Source organism: Prinia subflava, chromosome 20 (assembly GCF_021018805.1).
Source record: "Prinia subflava isolate CZ2003 ecotype Zambia chromosome 20, Cam_Psub_1.2, whole genome shotgun sequence".
NCBI classification, from domain to species: Eukaryota; Metazoa; Chordata; class Aves; order Passeriformes; family Cisticolidae; genus Prinia; species Prinia subflava.
Window position 1 is genome coordinate 4957430 of NC_086266.1, and position 18904 is coordinate 4976333.

General features: G+C 56.0%; 1 protein-coding gene across 1 annotated transcript; it reads left to right on the top strand.

Annotated features, from left to right (window-relative positions):
• The first annotated feature begins 585 nt into the window (after positions 1 to 585).
• On the top strand, positions 586 to 18753 carry MPP1 (MAGUK p55 scaffold protein 1). Its single transcript, XM_063416877.1, has 12 exons — positions 586 to 810; positions 6777 to 6920; positions 7261 to 7339; positions 8329 to 8414; positions 9544 to 9612; positions 12336 to 12532; positions 12786 to 12892; positions 13741 to 13821; positions 14411 to 14491; positions 14841 to 15043; positions 15390 to 15464; positions 17479 to 18753. Exons 1-12 carry the CDS (start codon positions 703 to 705, stop codon positions 17653 to 17655), a joined length of 1407 nt encoding a protein of 468 aa, XP_063272947.1. The 5' UTR covers positions 586 to 702; the 3' UTR covers positions 17656 to 18753.
• The last annotated feature ends 151 nt before the right edge of the window (positions 18754 to 18904 follow it).

The window sequence follows — 18904 nt, forward strand, 5'->3', positions numbered from 1 at the left end:
GCAGCTGAGGTCGCTTGGTCTGTCCAGCCCGGAGCAGAGACTGAGGACAGACCTCACTGCAGTTACAACATGAGGAGGAGCAGGCACTGATCCCTTCTCTGTGGTGCCCCGTGACAGGACCCGAGGGAATGGCTGAAGCTGTGTCAGGAGAGGTTTAGTTGCACATTAGGGATAGCCAGAGGGTGGTGGGGCACTGGAACAGGCTACCAGGGCAGTGCTGACAGCAGCAGCCCGGCAGAGCTCACGGAGCGGCCGGACAACGCTCTCGGGCTCAGGCTGTGACTCTTGGGGGTGCCCTGTGCAGGGCCAGCAGCTGGACTCGATGACCTTTGCGGGTCCGTTTGGGGTCGCTCGGGTGCACTCTGCCATCTGAATGCTTGGGCAAGGCACGGGCGAGGGGCTGGCACCGCACCGCCGTGACGGGGACACTGCCGTGACGGGGACACTGCCGTGACGGGGACACTGCCGTGACAGGAACAGTGCTGCGGAGCCCAGGCCCGGCTGAGGGGCGGCGGGGATAGACCCTCCCAGCGCCGGCCCCTCCGCCAAGCCCCGGGCCCGTCCCCGGCCCGCCCCCGGCTCCGCCCGGCCCCGTCGCACACGGGCGGAGCGAGAGCAGAGCCCGCGGCGCTGCCGCAGCCGGGCCGGGCCGGGCCCTCAGCGCTGCCGGGGCCAGCGGGACCGGCCGCAGCCGCCGCCGCGATGACCCTCAAGTCGGGGCGCAGCGCCGGCGGCGGCAGCAGCAGCATGAGGACGGCGCTCTCCGACCTCTACCTGGAGCACCTCCTGCAGAACCGGCCCAAGCCCGAGGTGAGCGGCCCGCGGCGCCCCCAGACCCCGCTGCTGGGCCCCGCTGCCGGCTCCATCCCCGCCGAGCCCCGCAGGGAGCCCCGGCGTGCCCCGCTCTCCTGCGGGCCCAGCCCCGCGCTCTGAGCCCGGCTCGGGCCCGGCTCGGCTCCCCGGGGTCCCGCTCCATCCCCACATGCCGGGGTCCCAAAGGCAGAGCCCCCGTGTCGCGCAGCCGGTGCGTGCCCTGTACCGCAGCCCGGGAGCGGGGATGCTCGCTGGGTGCCTCCGGGAAGGGTCAGCCGGCACAGCCGGCACGGCAGAAGGAGCTGGGTGCAGGGGAGGAAGGCTCCAGCATCCTGCCGCGGAAAGAGATTGTGCTTGTTTTGCTGCGAAGTTGTAGCTGGTCTGAACTGGAACTGCCTGTCACATGAGCTGATTCAGCTGCTGAGCAACCTCCGGGTCCGCGGCATGGGCTGGAGGAGGGTGGGGGTCTCTTCCCCAGGGAAGGAGGACGCAAGCAGCGCTTCTCACGCCTGCCCTGGGACAGGGAGTGAGCCGATGGCTGCAGCAGAAGGCGAGCAGGCTGCACCAGCCCTCCTGGTTCTGCTGGGTGGGCTCTTTCCTCGCTTAGTGTCGTTTGGGGTAGCTTGAGTGCAACCAGAAGGTCGGTGCTTGCCACTGTTAAACAGCTCGTGCTTTTCTCCCTGCAGAGATTTCCAGGTTTGAAAAGGCATCCTTGGTGAAGCCATGGCATAATGTGCCTGGGCTAAGGTTTCCTTGCAGCTGTGGGGAGCCTCTGAGAGAGAGCAGGGAGGAAATTTCCCTGAGATGCTGTCCTTAGCCCATCTTGTTGGAGACCTTAATGTGCAAAAGAGGCTTGTCAGATGTGTCTCACGCCAGTGGTTCATCTGCTTTTCATGGTTCAACCCTGACAGGGTGCTTTGAAAAAAAAACCCAACAAAACAGTAGGAAAAAAAATAATTAAAGCAAAGTGTGTGGACCTGGCAGCTGCTGAGAGGAGCTCTCCCATCCCTCTCCTGCCAGATCCAAGCACAGGGCCTGCCTGGCTGCAAACAGAGCAAGGATAAATTGCCAATAGCATCAGAGCATGGCAAGTGTAGGAGCTGCCCTACAGCTTCCTGGTGTTATGGTGTGTTTATTTCAGTAGGGATAAAGGGAGAGATGGCGAACTGAAATCTACATGAGGCCATTTAAAAAGGAGCCCTGTAGGGCTGGCTCCCAGCAGTGCTCTGAGTTTGCCAGTCAGATACCTGTCCCTGTGTCACAGGCATGCAGAGATGGTGCTGGCCCACAGTGGCTGTGGCCCCTCCCTGGGACACCAGGACATCGCCCAGCAGCAATGTCCCTTTTGGGAAGGGTCCTGAGTCTGCCTGGCTGCTCCTGGAGTCAAACAGGGTGACTGGGAGGTTTCTCTTCTGCATTTTCTCTGGCAGAGCCGCGTGCTGGGAAGTGCTGTCCTGTGTTCCTCACGTGGTGGCAGGGCATGCAAATTGTGGCAAGTGGAAGCCTTATTATTGCTAGGAAACAACCCCAGGCCTCTCCTCTTGAGCCTCACCACGTGCCTGCATATCTTTGTCATATCTCCTGGCTGACAAATACAGATTTAACAAAAAGGTGTGGGCTTTATTTCCAGCTGTGCACCTGGTTGGCAGGATGACCTTGGGCTTGTCCCTTTATCATCTGTGACTCAGTTCCCCAGCTGTAAAATGGGCAGCGAGCGTGACCTTTGGGAGTTTGGTGGAGAAAAGGAGGGTACTTCTGGGGAGAGCTGATCTTGAGGGTGCAGAGAGAACAGAGAGAACACTGCACTTTCCTCTGGGCAGCAGTTCTCAGCATCCAACTGGCAGCAGCTCCAAATCAGACTGAGGCCCCAGGATCAACCACAGGTAAAACTCAGCTGAAAGCTTAGCTAAACTTCTGGCTTTGACAAATTAAGCGGGGTGGGCTGGTTCCAACTTTTTAATCTGAAATGTATTTTGCTGTGTGTTAACAGCTGCAGGGAAAAAGCTGTTTTGCAGGGCTTGTTCCGGCAGCTGGGATGGAGTGGCAGGGCAGCTCCTCCTTCTGTCAGTGTTGTGGTTTCACTGGCTGTCCCTTGGAGGTTACCAGCTTCACAAAAACATCTGGAGGGCTGCATCAGCCTTTTCTGGTGGGAAGGTGGTGCCTCAGCAAAACTCACTGCGCTCCCTTGAAAATCTGGCCCATCTCCATTGCAGCACTCTGTGATCAGGAGTCAGTGTGAGGGCACTCAGAGCTGGCAGCACCTTCTGGCTGCCACGACCATTTTGAATCCTTCCTATTTCTCTTTTCCCCTTCCCACAGAGACCTGTTGGTGTTGCCAGGCCTTTTCCTGGTGTCAGCAATGTAATCCTTTTTGGTTTAAATGTTTGTTGGTTTGATTCTTGTTTTGAAATTCCAGTCATATTGCTAGAAGGGATTTTAGATGAGATTGTTCCTGTGGCTGTGCAGGCAGACTTGAGAAGTCAGTAGCCCCTGGCAGAATTAATTATGTCTAAATGTCTACGTGGCTGTTGCTCCACAGCCTGCTGGAGCAGCCCTAAAGCAGCTCCCAAGCTCGATTTTTTGCTAGTTGCCTCTTTTTACACATTGCTGTGGTTTTTTTAGCTGTACAAGACTGAGATGGACAGATCCTGGATGGGGAGGGAGGCGAAGCTGGAAGCACTGGAGGGTGTGAAGAGATATTGGTGGGTCAGGACATCTCTGCACAAGCAGTGCCCCAACCTCCCTGCATGCACCCATGGCAATTATAATGTGAGGGTGATGATTCATGGAGGGAGCTGGGATTTTGCTCCTCACAGTGTGAGAAGAGCCTGTCTTCCTGCCAGCCAAGAGGGCAATCCCAGAGAAACCTGGCTCCAGGGTTCCTTCTTGCATCCAAGCTGCTGTACTTTGGGTCTTCTTGGCAAAACCAGCGGTACTTTTCACCACGTACTCACCAGGCAGCCCTGTTTTTCCAAGGCTACCTGATACTGAAATCTCTTGGTTGGAGCAGCAAGGAGAGCCCAGGAACCAAATCTTTGAATGTGCCCTTTGCACTGTAGGGCTGCTTTCTTCAAGTGCTGCTTCAGCCTCCTGCAGATAAGCTGCCCAGTTAATGTTTGATTTACCCATGGTGTGCAGCCTGGTGGAGCCAGTGTGGCTGGGGGGACCAGGATGCCAGGTCCTGGGATCCTTGCCACATTCCCTGTTGGTAAACACTGCCCAAGGAACTGGTACACTTTCCTCTGCCCTGGGACATGGGGCAGAAACCTGGGTTCTTGAGAAAAATGCAAACAGGGAGTTGTGGGGTACCTCTGACCCATGGAGCTGGTGGCTCTTGTGTGCATTGCCACTGCAGCAGGATTTGTGCAGGAGGATTTGGACCCTTGTCAGCCAGCTGCAGGGCACTCAGAGCTGCTGGGCTGTCCAGCACCCCTGTTGCACAGCTCAGCCCCCCAACCTCCTTGCCCCACATCTGCCCCAGTGGCAGAGCCCGGGGCTGTGCAGAGCTGGCAGTGGCTGGTGGCCACGAGCTGGCTCTCAGCAGCACTCACAGATGTTTCCTGTGGAGCAGTGCACAGGGAGCAGAATCTGGCCAGTCACCAGTGTGACTCGAAGGGCTCTTGAGGTCACAGACTGCACTGGGCCAAGCCAGCCAAGAGCGTGGCAGCTGCCTGCTATCCAGCCAGCTCATGTGCATTGGGGCATAAGAGCCACACACGTCTCCTGTTTCTGGGTGCCACAATCAGGGCTGAATCTGCCACCCTGAAGGTCCTGGTTGTCCTCATGAGCCAGGCATTTTCCCATCCTCATCCACTGGCTGCCCAGTCCCATCAGCAAAAAAGCCCACACCATCCCAGCATGGCTCTGGTGTTGGAGGACCCTGCATTCAGAGTTGCCATCAAGTGACTGGTGGCCATCCCCAGGCACAGCAGCCAGTCTGTGGTGACAGACCTTGTTCTCCAGGAGTCACCAGGGTGACACTGGTGCTGTGTCAGCACTGAGGCCTGGGTGTTTTCTCCATCTCTCAGCAAAAAGCAAAGGTCGGGGCCAGGAGGGTCAGCTGATGGGGATGGTGAGGATGGGAACTCCCAGTCCCTGGAGCAGACTGTGCTGTGCCCTGGGTCATTGGGCTCTGCTGAGCCTAGAGGTTTGAAGCCAGGAATTGCATGGTCTAAAGCTCTCCCAAGGCATGGCCAAGATAAGTATGATCTGTGCTGACTCCAACCACCTCATGGGCACTTTGGCCTCAGGTCGGGCTGGAGGAGGTCCTTGTCCTCCTGGTCCTCCTTGCACCTGCTGGTTTGGCAGAGGGGGACAGAGAGCTGTGGGACAGCTCTAGGCACACACACTGCTGGATCTGTTCCTCTGCTCTGCAAATGGTGTGGTAGCATCATGCCCTGCTAGTGCTGGCAAGCCAGGCTGGGGAGGGTGGACGCAAGCTGTTCTTCCTTCCACCCTGCAAGGCCATGGCCTGGGTGCTGTTCTGGGCTGGGATTCAGCCTTCTCCGTGTTCAAGGCATTGGCAGCTGGAGCCCACGTGGTCGCCTTTTGAGGAGGAGGTTGGTTGGCACTTTTGGAAGTAGTTGGCTTAAAAATAAATCTCTGCATTTTGGGCACACAACTCCTTGAGCCCCTCCCTTCCTGCCCCAGCCCCACCAGTGCCCTGTCTGGGGGCTGTGACAGTGACCATGCCTGGTCTGTCCCTCTCTGCCAGCACCTTTCCTGCTATCCTTGTTAGTCCTGACTCTGCTGCCCCTTTCTTTGGCTCAGCTGACAAGTCAGGCTGTGGTGGGGAGAGGTGTTGGCTCTGCCTGTCTGGGCATGGCCACGTTGCTGATGCAGGACTGAAGCTGGTGGGGACCTTGCTGGGCATCCCTGCAGCTTTGCTGGCTGTGGCTCTCAGCTCAGGGACTGGTGAGAGGGAGGGTGCAGGCTGCAAACTGGGCAGCAAAGCCAGGAGTCTGGTGTGGAGTGGGACAGTCAGGAGGGTTTGTTTTGCATCCTGGGCTGGTGTGGGAATTTGTGCCAACAGGGCAGGCAGGGTCTCCAGATCAAAGCTCGTCTGGGGTTTTGCTGGGCCAGCACTGATTTGGGAGAGGCTTGAGGAAAGTCTGCTGCACTTGGGGACAAACAGGCACATTTATGAGTTGTGTGGAGACATTGCCCAGTGTATCTGAGGGATTTAACAGGACTGTGTAGGGTTTCTTGGGCTGTGAGGGAGAAGCTCACCATGCAGGATGGATTTGGAGGTTTTTGTATGGGATCCCAAGCACTCTCCATCAGCCCTGGTGCCTGCACATGCTGGAAACCAAGGACAGAGGTTTCCTCAGGACTGAAAGCCTGTGCTTGGCTTCCCAGTGCAAACCAGCATGAAAGGACCTGGAGCTGGGAAGGGGAGTGGGATGTGTGTGGCTGGCTTGGGAGCACACTGCCTTCAGTGCCTGGATGTTGTGTCCATGGCTCTGCACCACGTCAGTTGTCCACTGATGTAGGTCAGGAAAGGTTGAACTTGCAAACTGAGCAGGAACAAAGCCTGGCTCCAGTTCTCAGGGGTGAGTCCCAAACTCTTCTGTTCACTTGGTGAAGATGTCCTGGGCTTTATGCTCTGCAACAAGCTGTTAGCCAAGTGCTGCTGCGACACACGAGGAGTGTTTGTGACTCTGCTTCAGAAGATCAGCTGTGGACTCTTTTGGCTTCTGCTACCTGCAGCTTTTCCAAAGTTTTCTTACCTCCTGTATTTCCCAGGCTGGAAAACTGCAGATTAAACCTACATCCACATCTCCATCTCCAAGGCACAAGTTCTTCTGCTCCTTTTCTTGCCCTTAGTGTCTTCTTCTCCGCTGCGTTCCACTTGCACCGCACGCGCTCTAACCTTAACACGTTGGAGTAGCTCAGCCCCAGAGCAGGGATCCAGCATTCCCAGGTGGAGCCCCTAAACCCTGGTGTCTGTTTTGCCCCGACAGGCCATGACTCAGTCCCCAAACACCCTGACTGAGGACATTTACACCAACGGCTCAGCGACCCTGGGCAGCCCCTCGCACAGCGGCGGCCGCGAGGTGCGCAAGATCCGCCTTGTCCAGTTCGAGAAGGTCACCGAGGAGCCCATGGTGAGGACTGGCAAGGCCCCAAGGCTGGATGGCCCCTGGGGGGTGGAGGGGCACGTTGAGCTGTGCCAGCAGGCTGGCCTTGAGGGAAACAGGTCACTGGAGATCTCGGCCATGGGAAAAACGGTGCTGGACTCTGCCTTCTGCTCAGGGACGCGAAGTGAGCCCCAGAAAGGGTGGTGATGCTTGTGCCAAGAGGAGCTGCAGCAGACTGAGTTGGCCTAGCAGGGTCTTTCCCCCAGCCACTGCACAGGTCGCTGTGGACATGGGCCTGGAGAGGCCTTTGTGAGGGCAGGAGAGCTCTCCCCTGCAGCGAGCAGTCATGGATTTTCCTGTCTTCCAGGGAATCACGCTGAAGCAAAATGACAAGCAGAGCTGCATGGTGGCCAGGATCTTCCATGGGGGCATGATTCACAGACAAGGTAACAAGGCCTTTGCACAAGCAGTGCATGGGGTGCACGTCTGCAGGTGGTTTCTCCCCATGCAGCAGTAATTGCAGGTCCTCAGCACTGCTGGCTTTCCCCTGTGTCATGGACATCTGTGCTTGTTCCTCCCCTAGGGGTGTGTCAGGAACTTGGGACTCACTGCTCTCTCTGCATGGTTGTCATGTTAAAACACTGGAGGCTTTAGTGATAAATAAAGGGTTGGGGGAAGGGCTCTCCCAAAAAGGAACTGGAGATCATCTGTCTCATGATGGGGTCAGTGTAAGAAGAGATGGATCATACCCTGGAGTGGGGGAAGCTCTTCCCATTCCTAAAGTGCATAGGTGGGACAGGCATCCTGTAGATTGGCTCTGCAGACCAAAAGAGGGTGCCAAAAGAAATAAATAGGTGCTATTTTCTGGTTTTGGTTTTGCCAAGGAGGTGTGGATACAAGATGTTCTCTGCTAGAAGAGGCTGCTTTTCCAGCCTTGGATCCAAGTGGGAAGTCTGTGCTTACCACTGCCAAAATAAGACAGGAGCCATTCCAGTAACACTACTGGAGCCTGATTTTTAGTAGTATATCTGAGGCTGTAATCTGCCTGGGTATATAAACTGGAAACACACGGAGTCAGGAATGCTTGTGTTAAGGGCCCTGTAAAGGAGGTTGTGATTGGTGAGGTGAGGTACTTTAGGTTGTGTTTGAAATGCTGATGCAGGTGCTTTGACCACTCCAAAGCACTTTCCACACTGTGGAAAGCAGCCTGATGACCTTCGGACTGGCTTGGTGTGTGTATTGGGTGGAGGGGGAAGAATTCATTCCCCTTGTGCTTTCCTCCCATGTGCTTAGATGGCACGTGTGGTTCCAGAAGCACTGCCAGGCAAACACTGCAGTGTCCTGGCCCTGGAGGCTGATGGAGCTGTGTAAATTTGGTTTGGTGAGGAGCTCTTGTTCCTTTTCTGCATTTTCACATTTCTCACATTGCTGGCAGGCTCCCTTCACGTGGGTGATGAAATCATAGAAATCAATGGGCAGAGTGCAAGCAACCACTCAGTTGACCAGCTGCAGAAGATGCTGGTAGGTATCTGTGTGTGTCAGGGCTGTTCCCTGGGAAGGACCCCTTTGTCCTGCATGCTGTGAGCATTCACCCCCTCCCACACACCACAGCCAGCACACAGCTGCCTGCATACAGCACTGTGATGTGGCAGCAACCATCCTGCATGCAGCCCCCGTGGGGTCTGTGCTTGCTGCTTGTTTCTGGCCTCTTGGAGCAGCAGTGGAGGCTGCTGACTGAGTCCCTGACACGTGCTGATCCTGTGTGGGTCTTGGAAACCACCTCTGTTTGCCTTGCAGACCTGAGCCACACGTGCATGTCATGCTGGTGCCATTTGCCTGCTGCTGAGGTCATGGTGATCCTGTCAGGCCCTTGCCAGACACAGCTTTGGACAGGGTCTCAGACCTGCCTTGGGTTCATCCATTGATGACCCTGATCTATGTCCAGCATGTGCCACCTTGTTGGAGGGAGGTGGTGGTGCTGCTGAGGACCCCCACCAGCAGCCTAAGCATGAAGCTTGGCCTTGCCAAAGTGCCACGGGATGTCCCTGCTCCAGACAGCAGGACCAAAGAAGAGCTTGTCTTTGGTTTTGCCTCCTGAGAAGAGTGGTTGGCCCCTCCAAGCCTCCACCAGGACCAAAGAGGAGCTTGTCTTTGGTTTTGCCTCCTGAGAAGGGTGGTTGGCCCCTCCAAGCCTCCACCATGTGGGTGTTGTGATGCATGTGAGTGCATTGGCCTGTGGCAGGCAAGAGAGTGCTGTGCCTCTAATGTCACCAGGAGGGCCAGAGCAAGGGGCCAACGTGGAGGGGACCTGGAAGAATCAGCCTCTCCTCCCAGACTCCTCACTGTGGCTGCCAGGGTGGAGATGCTGCAGGTCTCCATGTTCATTCTGCTGGTGCTTAGCAGTGCCCACAGCCAGACCCTTGTGGGGGTGCTGGTGTCCCCCCATGGGAATGGGACAAGGATGGCAAAGGCAAGCACAGCTATCTCTGACCAGGCTGTGGTGTCCCCCAGTACCACAGCACGGTGGGGTACCCAGGAGCTCTGCCTTTGCAGGTCTTGGCACTCAGCACCTCCCTGCACAGGTTGCTGCTGTTGAGCTGCCTCCAGACACCATCTCCTCCAACTCTTCTTTCTCCCCTTTGTTCACTAGAAAGAAACCAAGGGGATGGTCTCATTAAAAGTCATTCCCAACCAGCAAAGCCGCCTCCCTGCTCTCCAGGTAAGTGCAGCCTCTGGAGCCTCGGGCAGGGTGGGACCAGAGCAAACCATGCAGGAGCAGTGCTGGGGAGAGAGCTGTGCTCAGCCAGGGCTGTCAGGGCAAGGGGGTGGCTGCCTTGTCTGAGCTGCTGGAGGCACCTGTCCTGTGCTTACATCACTGCAAACAACCCTGTGTGGGGCCTGTGTGGGTGTACTTCCCCAAAGTGTGTCTAGGAACACGGGCTGGGATGTGTGAGCCAGCAGTGGTGTTTGGGATGGGAGAGCAGTGCCAGGGGCACACCAGGGAGCACGTGAGGGTCTCCTTCAGAGCCATGCCCGATTGTGGCAGCTCTGTGGTCCCTGCACCAGCCCCAGTAAAGGTGACGTTGGTGTGGATGCACAGCGTGGGAGGAAGGAAGCAGTGGGGAAGGAAGGCAGCTCCTTGCACCTGCTGTCACTGCCAGGGTGAGGGGCCGTGCTGTGTCACCAGGGGGTGACACCTGCGTGGCTCTGCCTTTGAAGTCCTGCTGTGGGCAAAATAGAATAGGGGGAGGGCTGTGTTCTCTGCCAAGACTTCAGGACGTGGTAGCTGGGTTGTGTCTTGTCTTCTTGTCATGGACAGGAGTTCAGAGGGAGAGGGTGGGGGCTGGATGGTGCTGGGATGGGCTGAGGGAACTCATGTCATTCTTTACCAGAGAAGCTGAAGTTTTGAATGTTGTGGCAAGTGTTGGTGGTTCTGTTTCTTCCTTGGTTTATGCTGTCCCCAGTCCTGCTCAACCAGCTTTGCATGTGTGTTTTTTAAACACTGGCCCATGCCTGTCCTTCCCTGCTGTCAGTCTGCCCTCCCTGTCCTGACCCAGCCACCTCCAGTTGGCCAACTCCATGCCAGAGGAAAAGAATGCAGTTGCTGGTTCACCTGAGGCTGGGAAAGACACAGGGACAAATTCCTTCCCAGCAACAATTGTACTCCTTCCTGCTGTGCCCAGAGCAGTGGTGCTGTCTGCTCCCCAGAGCCACAGCTGCTTGTGTCTGTGTTTGTTGCAGTACCATCACCAAGAGTGGACTGTTTCCACTCCTGGATCCCCATGATCACCTTGATTTCAGTGCCTGGCAGGCAGGATGAGGGAGATCCTGGCATGATTTTCCTCTGCCCTGGCTCACGAGGCCAAGTGTCTCTTGGAGCAGGTCTCCTTGGGAGTGTCCTAAGGAGAGGAAGCACAGAGCATTCAAGGCTCTTGAGGCCTCCTCCAGCATATTCCCTGCAGCCCTTTGACTTTAAAAGACCAGGACTTCTCATGCTGGAGCCTGCTCAGCAGCTGAGTGTCTGGCCCCCGAGGGGCTGGCAGCAGGCAGGCAGAGAGCCCTGTGCAGCTGTGGGTGATGTGTGGAGCTGACTGATGCCAGCTCCTACCTGGTGTGTGGGGTCTTTCCAAAGTGTCCTGGCTCAGGACACCAGTGCTGCAGGAGCAGAGAGCTCTGGGCAGGTACCTGGGCAGTGCCTGCTGTGTATCCCTTGTGCCTATGTGGATGATCAGCTTCCTGGTGCCAGAGAGAGCTTTCAAAGCAAGCAGCAGTCCTCATCCTCAAAGGAGATGCACTCTTACTGTTTTTCCCAATTCCATGTGTTTTGTGAGCGCTCTCATGTCACAGCTTGATCCATATGGTCTTTTCTGGCAGTGAAAGGGAACCATGTTTGTGTCCTGCTGGCTCTGTGCCTCCAGCAGCACAGCTGAGGGAAATGGTTTGAATGTGGAACAAGGACAGCATGGTCTACCCTACTGAGGGAGGATGAGTTTCCAGGCCCTGCCTATCACATCTGAGGACAGGACAGGCATCACCCCATGAGAAACTCTTTTCCCCCTTGCTACATGTTGTGTTTCTAGGGTCATGCTCAGCATTCCCTAAACTCTGCTTTTCACTCCCAATCCTCCACACTCTGCCTGGCTTTGCCTCCACTCTAGTCCTGACTGGGAGTGGGTGCTGTAGACTCCCTCCCAAGGAGCTGAACAAGCAGTAGGGACAGGGAAAGCCAACTTTCTCACTCCTCCTTGGTCCCCAGGGCTTCCCCAGCCTCAGGAGGGTGCACAGTGGCCTGGGAAGCAATAGCAGCAGTTCATTTCCAGTTGCATGAATTGTAATTTTGTGAGAGTAGCCAATGCCAAAGGGACCAGGACAGACCAAGGCATGGATGGATACAGCACTGCAGCCTTGGCTCCTCAGAGGCCTCGTGCCATGCAGGGATTGCCCAGCTGTGGGGAAAGGCAGCACAGAGCAGCTGAGATTGAGCCACAGCCTTCCCTGGGGTGCCCTGTTGCAATGTCACCTCTGTGCTCACTCCACTGCAGACCCCAGTTGTGCAGCACATTGGTAGGACTGCTCTGTGGCTGGCCAAACTCACCAGTATTGTGCAGCAGCCAGGGCACTGCAGGGAGGCTCCATGGCAGGGTTTGAACACCAGCTGTGGTTGTGTGTGTGCCTAGAGGCAGCAGCCCTGCCACCAGCTCCCAGTGAGGCCAAGATACCGTCCTACTCCATCCCTCATCCACTCACCAGCACATCTCACTACAGTTCCATGCCCAAGACTTTCCCCCTAAGCTTTGTGCAGCTCCTTTCTCCCCAAACAGCCTTGTGGGGCCTGGAAAGGAGCAGGGACTTTGTGCCTGGAGCCTTGGGAATGCAATGTGGGAGCCAAATTCAGCCACCCTGCATGGCCATGCTGACTCAGGTCTCCTCTCTCTTCTACAGATGTTCATGAGGGCACAGTTTGACTACGACCCCAAGAAAGACAACCTGATCCCCTGCAAGGAAGCAGGCCTGAAGTTTCAGATCGGTGATGTGATTCAGATCATAAACAAGGACGACAGCAACTGGTGGCAGGGCCGGGTGGAGGGCTCCTGCACTGAGTCAGCAGGACTCATCCCTTCTCCAGAGCTGCAGGAGTGGTAGGTCCCTGGATGTGCCCAGAAGGGCTGGATGTGGGAGTGGAGGCGGGAGCTGTGACTGTGTGCTCTCAGGAGTTTGTGTTGGGCAACACCAGTGTCACTGCTGGGACAAGGAGGAAAATGTCCCCTTCATGTGCTGCAGCCTGTCCCAGCAGCCAGCCTGTTTCTCTTGCATGTCTGAGGGACAATCCTGCTGCTGTCCCAGGGCTTGGGGTGACAGCTGGGCCATGGTGGTGTCCTCCTCTCTTGGCAGGCGTGTGGCGAGCGTCACCCAGCCCAGCCAGAGCGAATCCCCGAGCTGCAGCCCCTTTGGGAAGAAGAAGAAGTGCAAAGATAAATACCTGGCCAAGCACAGCTCAAGTAAGTGTGAGCAGGGCAGTGGGCTCAATCCCCAGCCCTGGCCATCCCCCTGCCTCTGGGCAGGGCTGGGTTTGTCCTCCATGGGAGGACACAAGCACCCAGCTGTGTCAGCAGTGGAATCTCAGGATACCCCACAGCTGTCAGGTTTTTTTGAGTCTCTTCTGTAGTCTTCCCGTTCCTCAGCTGTGTCCCCATTGGAGCACGAGGCCAGGGCTCAGCACTCAGCTCCTGTGCTCTCCCCTGGTGACAGTCCCTTGCACTCCTGGCCCTGTGAGCTCAGGGGTGACCCTCAGAGGCTCCCCAGCCTCAGACCCACCAAGGCTGCTGAGCACAGGGCAGGCAGTGGCAGTGCTGCTTCTCAGCAGTAAGGGAGCAGCCTGAACTGCTCCTGGTGAGGCAGGGAACTGCCCCTCAGCCACCCATGCAAGCACCCTGTGCTAAACTGAGCAAAGAGCTGGCAGAGGTGGGTGCCTGGGGACTGCTGGCTCCTGGCCCGGCCTGCAGCTCCAACCAGCAGCAAACAAAGCTGTAAATCACCCAGATATATAAAGCTCCTCCAGCAACAAGCTCCCTGCAGCATCCTGCTGCCTCCAGCCCAGCTCCCAGGTCCTACTGTCCTGAGCAGAATTACTGAGTAAAAGCAGCCCTGGCTTCTTTGGCAGCTCCCCAGCACCCACTGTGCCCCTCACATGCTGCCTGCTGTTGGTGCTGCCAAACGTGGATGAGCTCCCAGCCCAGTCCTGACCCCTCCTGTCCATTTGACGTGGCTTTGGTCTGATACACACATGTGGGTCATGCTGGTGTGGCCAATTCTGACCTCTCCATGTCTCTTTTCTCCTCCACCCCAGTTTTTGACCAGCTGGATGTCGTTTCCTACGAGGAGGTGGTGAGGCTGCCTGCCTTCAAGAGGAAGACTCTGGTGCTCATTGGTAGGTCCTGTCCCAGGCACCCTCTGCAGCACTGGGGCCGTGTGCTGGGAACCAGGGGGAACCGGGGCTGTGCAGGGCTGGGGCAGCACAGCCCTTCAAGACCTGGTAAGGTCTGGGCAGCATTTCTTCAGCCTGCAGCAGCCATCCCATAGGCTGACCCCTTCCATGCAGCATTGTGCATGGTCTGGCATCTGTGCTGCAATGCTGGGGAAGAGTTAATTCAGGCATTTGCAACTCCTGAGTATCTTCATGTTAAATCTCTGCTAAAAGCAGCTCTGCAGTTGCACAAAAGGGGACTGAGCACTTGGTGGTGGACTCCACAGGCATGGGCAGCCCACCCAGTCCAGCCAGGCTGGTTGCTCTGTGGCAGCAGTCCTGTCTCCAGTTGGGGCTGGAGATGAGCAGGGCACAAAGAGCCTCCTCCAGGGCTGGAAGACACCACTGACCAGCCCAGAAAGAACATCTTGGGCAGGCCCAGGCCAAGCTCTGCATTTTTTGTCAGACCCACAGCTGTGGAGGGGCCCCAGCATCTCCCACCAGGCTGCTCTGAGCCCAGCTCTAGTGTCCATCTCTCTCTCTCTCTCTCCAGGGGCCAGTGGTGTGGGTCGTAGCCACATCAAGAATGCTCTGCTCAGCAACAACCCAGACAAGTTCATGTACCCACCCCCATGTAAGTACCAGCCCAGGCTGCATTTCCTCTCGCCTCTTTGATCCAGGACCTTCTGACAGCAGCTGGGAGGTGGGGAGATGTTCTTCCAGCAAAGTCAGAGGTCCCCACGTGCAGGGCCTCCCTGCCTGCAGTCCCAGCTTTACCCACAGAGGCTGCAGGGCTGCTGCCACCCACACACACACTCCTCACTCTTTTCCACCCAGTGTCTGTCCCCAGCTGGCTGAGGTCCCTGCTTGTGCAAAGCAGGAAACAGTTAACAGGGGATTAGTACAGCTTAGTCTTGATGCCTGCTCCACTCTGTTCCCCTCTCCTTCTGGGGGCCAGCATTCACCTCTCTCTCCCTCCCCAGACACCACACGCCCCCAGAAGAAGAATGAGGTGGATGGGAAGGACTATTACTTTGTCTCCACCGAGGAGATGACCCGGGACATCTCAGCCAATGAGTTCTTGGAGTTTGGAAGCTACCAGGGAAACATGTTTGGCACCAAGTTTGAAACAGTGCACAAGATCCACCAGCAGGACAAAGTCGCTATTTTGGACATCGAGCCCCAGGTAGGGAGCAGGGGAAGGGTTGGGGGACAGGGGCTCCCACAGATTGAACTACCTGGGTGCTGGCTGTGACTGTTCCTGCCTTCTCTTCCCAAAGGAAAAAACCAGCAAGCCCTGGAGTGGCATTTCCATTCCCAAGACATGGGTACAGTGAGGGTGTTCCCTGTCACAGCACACCCGTGGCTGTGTCACCACAGCCAGGCTGCTGTGGGAGTGGGTTTTCCAGGAGTCCACCCAGTGAGCTCATGTCCCCAAAGAGGGGTGTCCCCTTTAGCCCCCAGTGCCTCACAGGCAGCACAGCAGCAGTGCTTGCTGCCAGCCTGGAGTAACTGCACCCCTCTCTCCACAGACCCTCAAGATCGTCCGCACGGCCGAGCTCTCCCCGTTCATTGTCTTCATCGCCCCCACAGACAAGGCAGAGGAGGTGAGTGGCAGGGTGTCCCCTCCTGTCCCCCTCTGGGCTTCGTGGTCCATGGCAGCACCTGCTGCAGCAGCCCAGGGCTCCCCATCAGCACGTTCGTGCTTGGTTTTTAGTGCTCCAGAACTCGGCCCAGAGCTGAGAACAGGAGCTGCCAATTCCTGCAGCTGCAGACTCAGCACCCTCATCCCAGCACCATCACCGTGGGGAGCACAGCCCAGCAGTGGGGCAGGACCACTTATCCTGCCATCAGCTATGCAAATAGACACACAAACAATGCTCCTTTCATTCTTTGCCTCATTAGGATGCTGATCCCTTTAACGTGAGCATGAAAGCAGCACTGATAGCGCAGTTAACTCATTCAGTGCCAAGCATCAGGCTGGCAGCCACAGGCTGTCACTTCCCAGGAAGCCCCCTGGGTGCAGGGGTGCTGCCTACCCTGCCCTACACCCAGCCTGGCAGGGAGATGGGGAAACAGAGGCCAGCAAGAAAACCCAGAGCTGTGCTCCTCCTGGATTCAATGGCAACACGGCCACCTTTTCCAACGTATAGTTTGTGTTTGTAAAGCTTATGCCACAGCGAGGATATTTATGCAACCCTCAGAGTGTTGTGCAGGTATTTAGAGGCACATTAACTGCGTGATGCAGCAGGCTGGGGAGGGGGAAGGGGACAGATCTCAGAACAGAAAGGGCCACTCTTGTCACCCACCACTGCCTCCATCCAGAGAGGAATCACATCCTGCTGCAGTGGGCAGGGCTGCCAGGCACTAAATATAACCCTGCAGCTCCCTCACTCTGAGGGATGCGGCAGAGTTAATGTGACCCCGCAGAGCTCACCAGCAAAAGCTGCTGCTTGCCCTCCCTCCCCTCTCCACCCCCAACAGCTGCTGGCTCCATCCACAATACAAGAAAAATAAGTTTTATAAGAATAGATGAATATTTTTAGTAACTCTTTCAAGATGAAGGTAGCTAAGCAATATCTTGGGTGGTTTTTTTCAGTTGGTTGTGATTTTTTTTGTTTTGTTTTGTTTTGTTTTGTTGCCCTGGGGTAATAATTATATTTAAAGTTTGTCAATGTTGAACTGAACACCTTAAAAACAGAAGCCTGCTGTGCCCTGAGGGAGAGTGTGGTTATTACAAATAATACTGTGGCATCTGTAATATGTTTTTAGTGCTGACCACTAAAGGTATCAGTACTGTGATATAGACCCAGGTGGTCTAACAAAAAAGGACATAAAGATTGGTCTGATTAAGTCTATTAATATATTTTTAGGTCTACTTTGTCTGTTGATTATAGATATAATTATATAATAGATATGATAATTAATATAATCTAATAATACCCGTTTAGATCTATTAATATCTGCACAGAGCAGAGCTCAGTGAGCACTGCACCCCAAGCTATCCCTCCTCCCCTGTCTTTCAAGCTCCATTAGGGAAATACGTGGAAATGGTCTGGACCTCATTGCCAGGGGCAGAGCTGCCCAGTGAGGCGCCCCTGGGATGCCCCTACAAGCCACATTGGCAGGAGGGAAGAGGCAGCTTTGCTTTTAGTATCAAAATACAGCACTAAAAACCCAGCCAAAACCAGTGGAGAGGCTGGTAAAGCTCTGCCAGCTGGTGCTGTTTTGGTGAAAAGCCAGTGGGAAAGGAGCATCCTGCAGGAATCCCACCTCCAACCCAGCCTGAGGCCTGGAGCTGGTGACAATGCCACCAGAGCACTGAGCAGCTTGCTGCTCGTGAACCTTCTCCCTGGGAGCTGCCACAGAGCATTTTAAAGGTAAATACGAGAGCCAGCAGGTCTGGCCTTACTCTGGCAGGCAACCTGATGCTTCCAGCACCACACAAAGTCCAGCAAAACCCCAGAGCTCACACAACAGCTCCTGGCCCATCAGACAAACTCTAGGGATCCTCTGTGCTCCGATACTTCACACGCACTGGGGTTGTTTGGTGTTGGGAGGGTGTTTCCTGGTGGGGTGTGCTGTGCAGTTCCTCTCCTGAGCGCTGTCCTGTCCCCGCAGTCGGAGGCGCTGCAGCAGCTCCGCAAGGACTCGGAGAGCATCCGCAGCCGCTACGCACACTACTTCGACCTGTCCCTGGTCAACAACGGCGTGGAAGAGAGCCTCCAGCTGCTGCAGGAGGCCTTCGAGCAGGCCTGCAGCTCTCCACAGTGGGTGCCCGTCTCCTGGGTCTACTGAGGGCACCCGAGCCCAGCTGCTGCCCATCTGCCATCCTGCAGCCACGGGGAAACACCACCTCAGCCTCCCCTGCCTCACACAGCCCAGCACAACTCCCCTCCTCTGCTGCTCCACGGACACGGTCTCGGTTCACACTCTCACAGCTCCTCTCCTGGGGGAACAAACACAGGACAGAGGCTGCCTGGGGGGGCAGACACCTCCTGTGGCACTGCAGGGCAGGGCAGTGGCTACAGCAGAGCCCAGGTTAGCTCAGAGCACAGCTCCCTGCCCTCCCCGGGGCAAGGGAAAGCACAGTCCTGCTGTAGCACCCAGCTGATCTTCCCTGCAGCAGTCAGTCCCCAGGGAAGTGGCAGAACGGGGGTTCTTCAGGCAGATGTCTCCTGAGATGGCAGGAATGCACACAACTCAAACCCTTCCCGGTGTCCACGAGGCTTCAAGGAAGCTCATGTCTAAGAGGCTTCTCCCAGACCACACCAGAGCTCCTCCATCCCAGGGGTTCCTCTCACAAATGGGGAAGGTGATGAATGTGGCATGGAGCACCCCCAGGCAGGCCTCACCCCATGATCCCAGGTTGGAGTTTTCTCATTCACCCTGTGCAGCCATAGGTGTAAAAACTCACTGTATTGGAATTCTCACCGTGCAGCTTGGATTGTTACTGCCTGGCCAGAGAAACTGGGCAGCAGCTGAGCCAGTCCCACAGACCAAACCCCAGAGGGACTCTTCAATGGGTAAATTACATCCAGCCACATCTGTTGCATGCAGTAGGAAAGTGTCTACAAAGATCATCCAGGCATGTTTTCCAGTCTAGGGTGTCTCTCTCACTGTATGCAGACATGAAAGCCATGCTCACGTGGGGTTTGTACTTACTCACAAGCCCCACACTACCACGTCTGGGAAATACCACCACATCCACCATGTAGGTGAAAAAAATCTCATTTGTGTGTTCAGTCAGCTATAGGGGCAAGGGGAAGTTGGTTAAAAGTCTTGTGCAATTTTTTTTTAAGGATGCCAAAAATAAAAATCTATGTGCAATAGGGACCTTCGTTCTGATCCACTGCAGGGAAACAATGAGCAGCAATAAATGTGTGCTGAAACATTGCCATGGCTGGTGTTTTACCTCTCAGGCTGGGCACTGACTAAGCCTCTTCTAGTGATGGTCCTCATCAACATGACCATTTCTCTGCTCCAGCAGTTTCTTCAGGAGAGGAGCAGAGGCTGGGCACGTGGTAAAATCTGCCCCCTTGCCCCA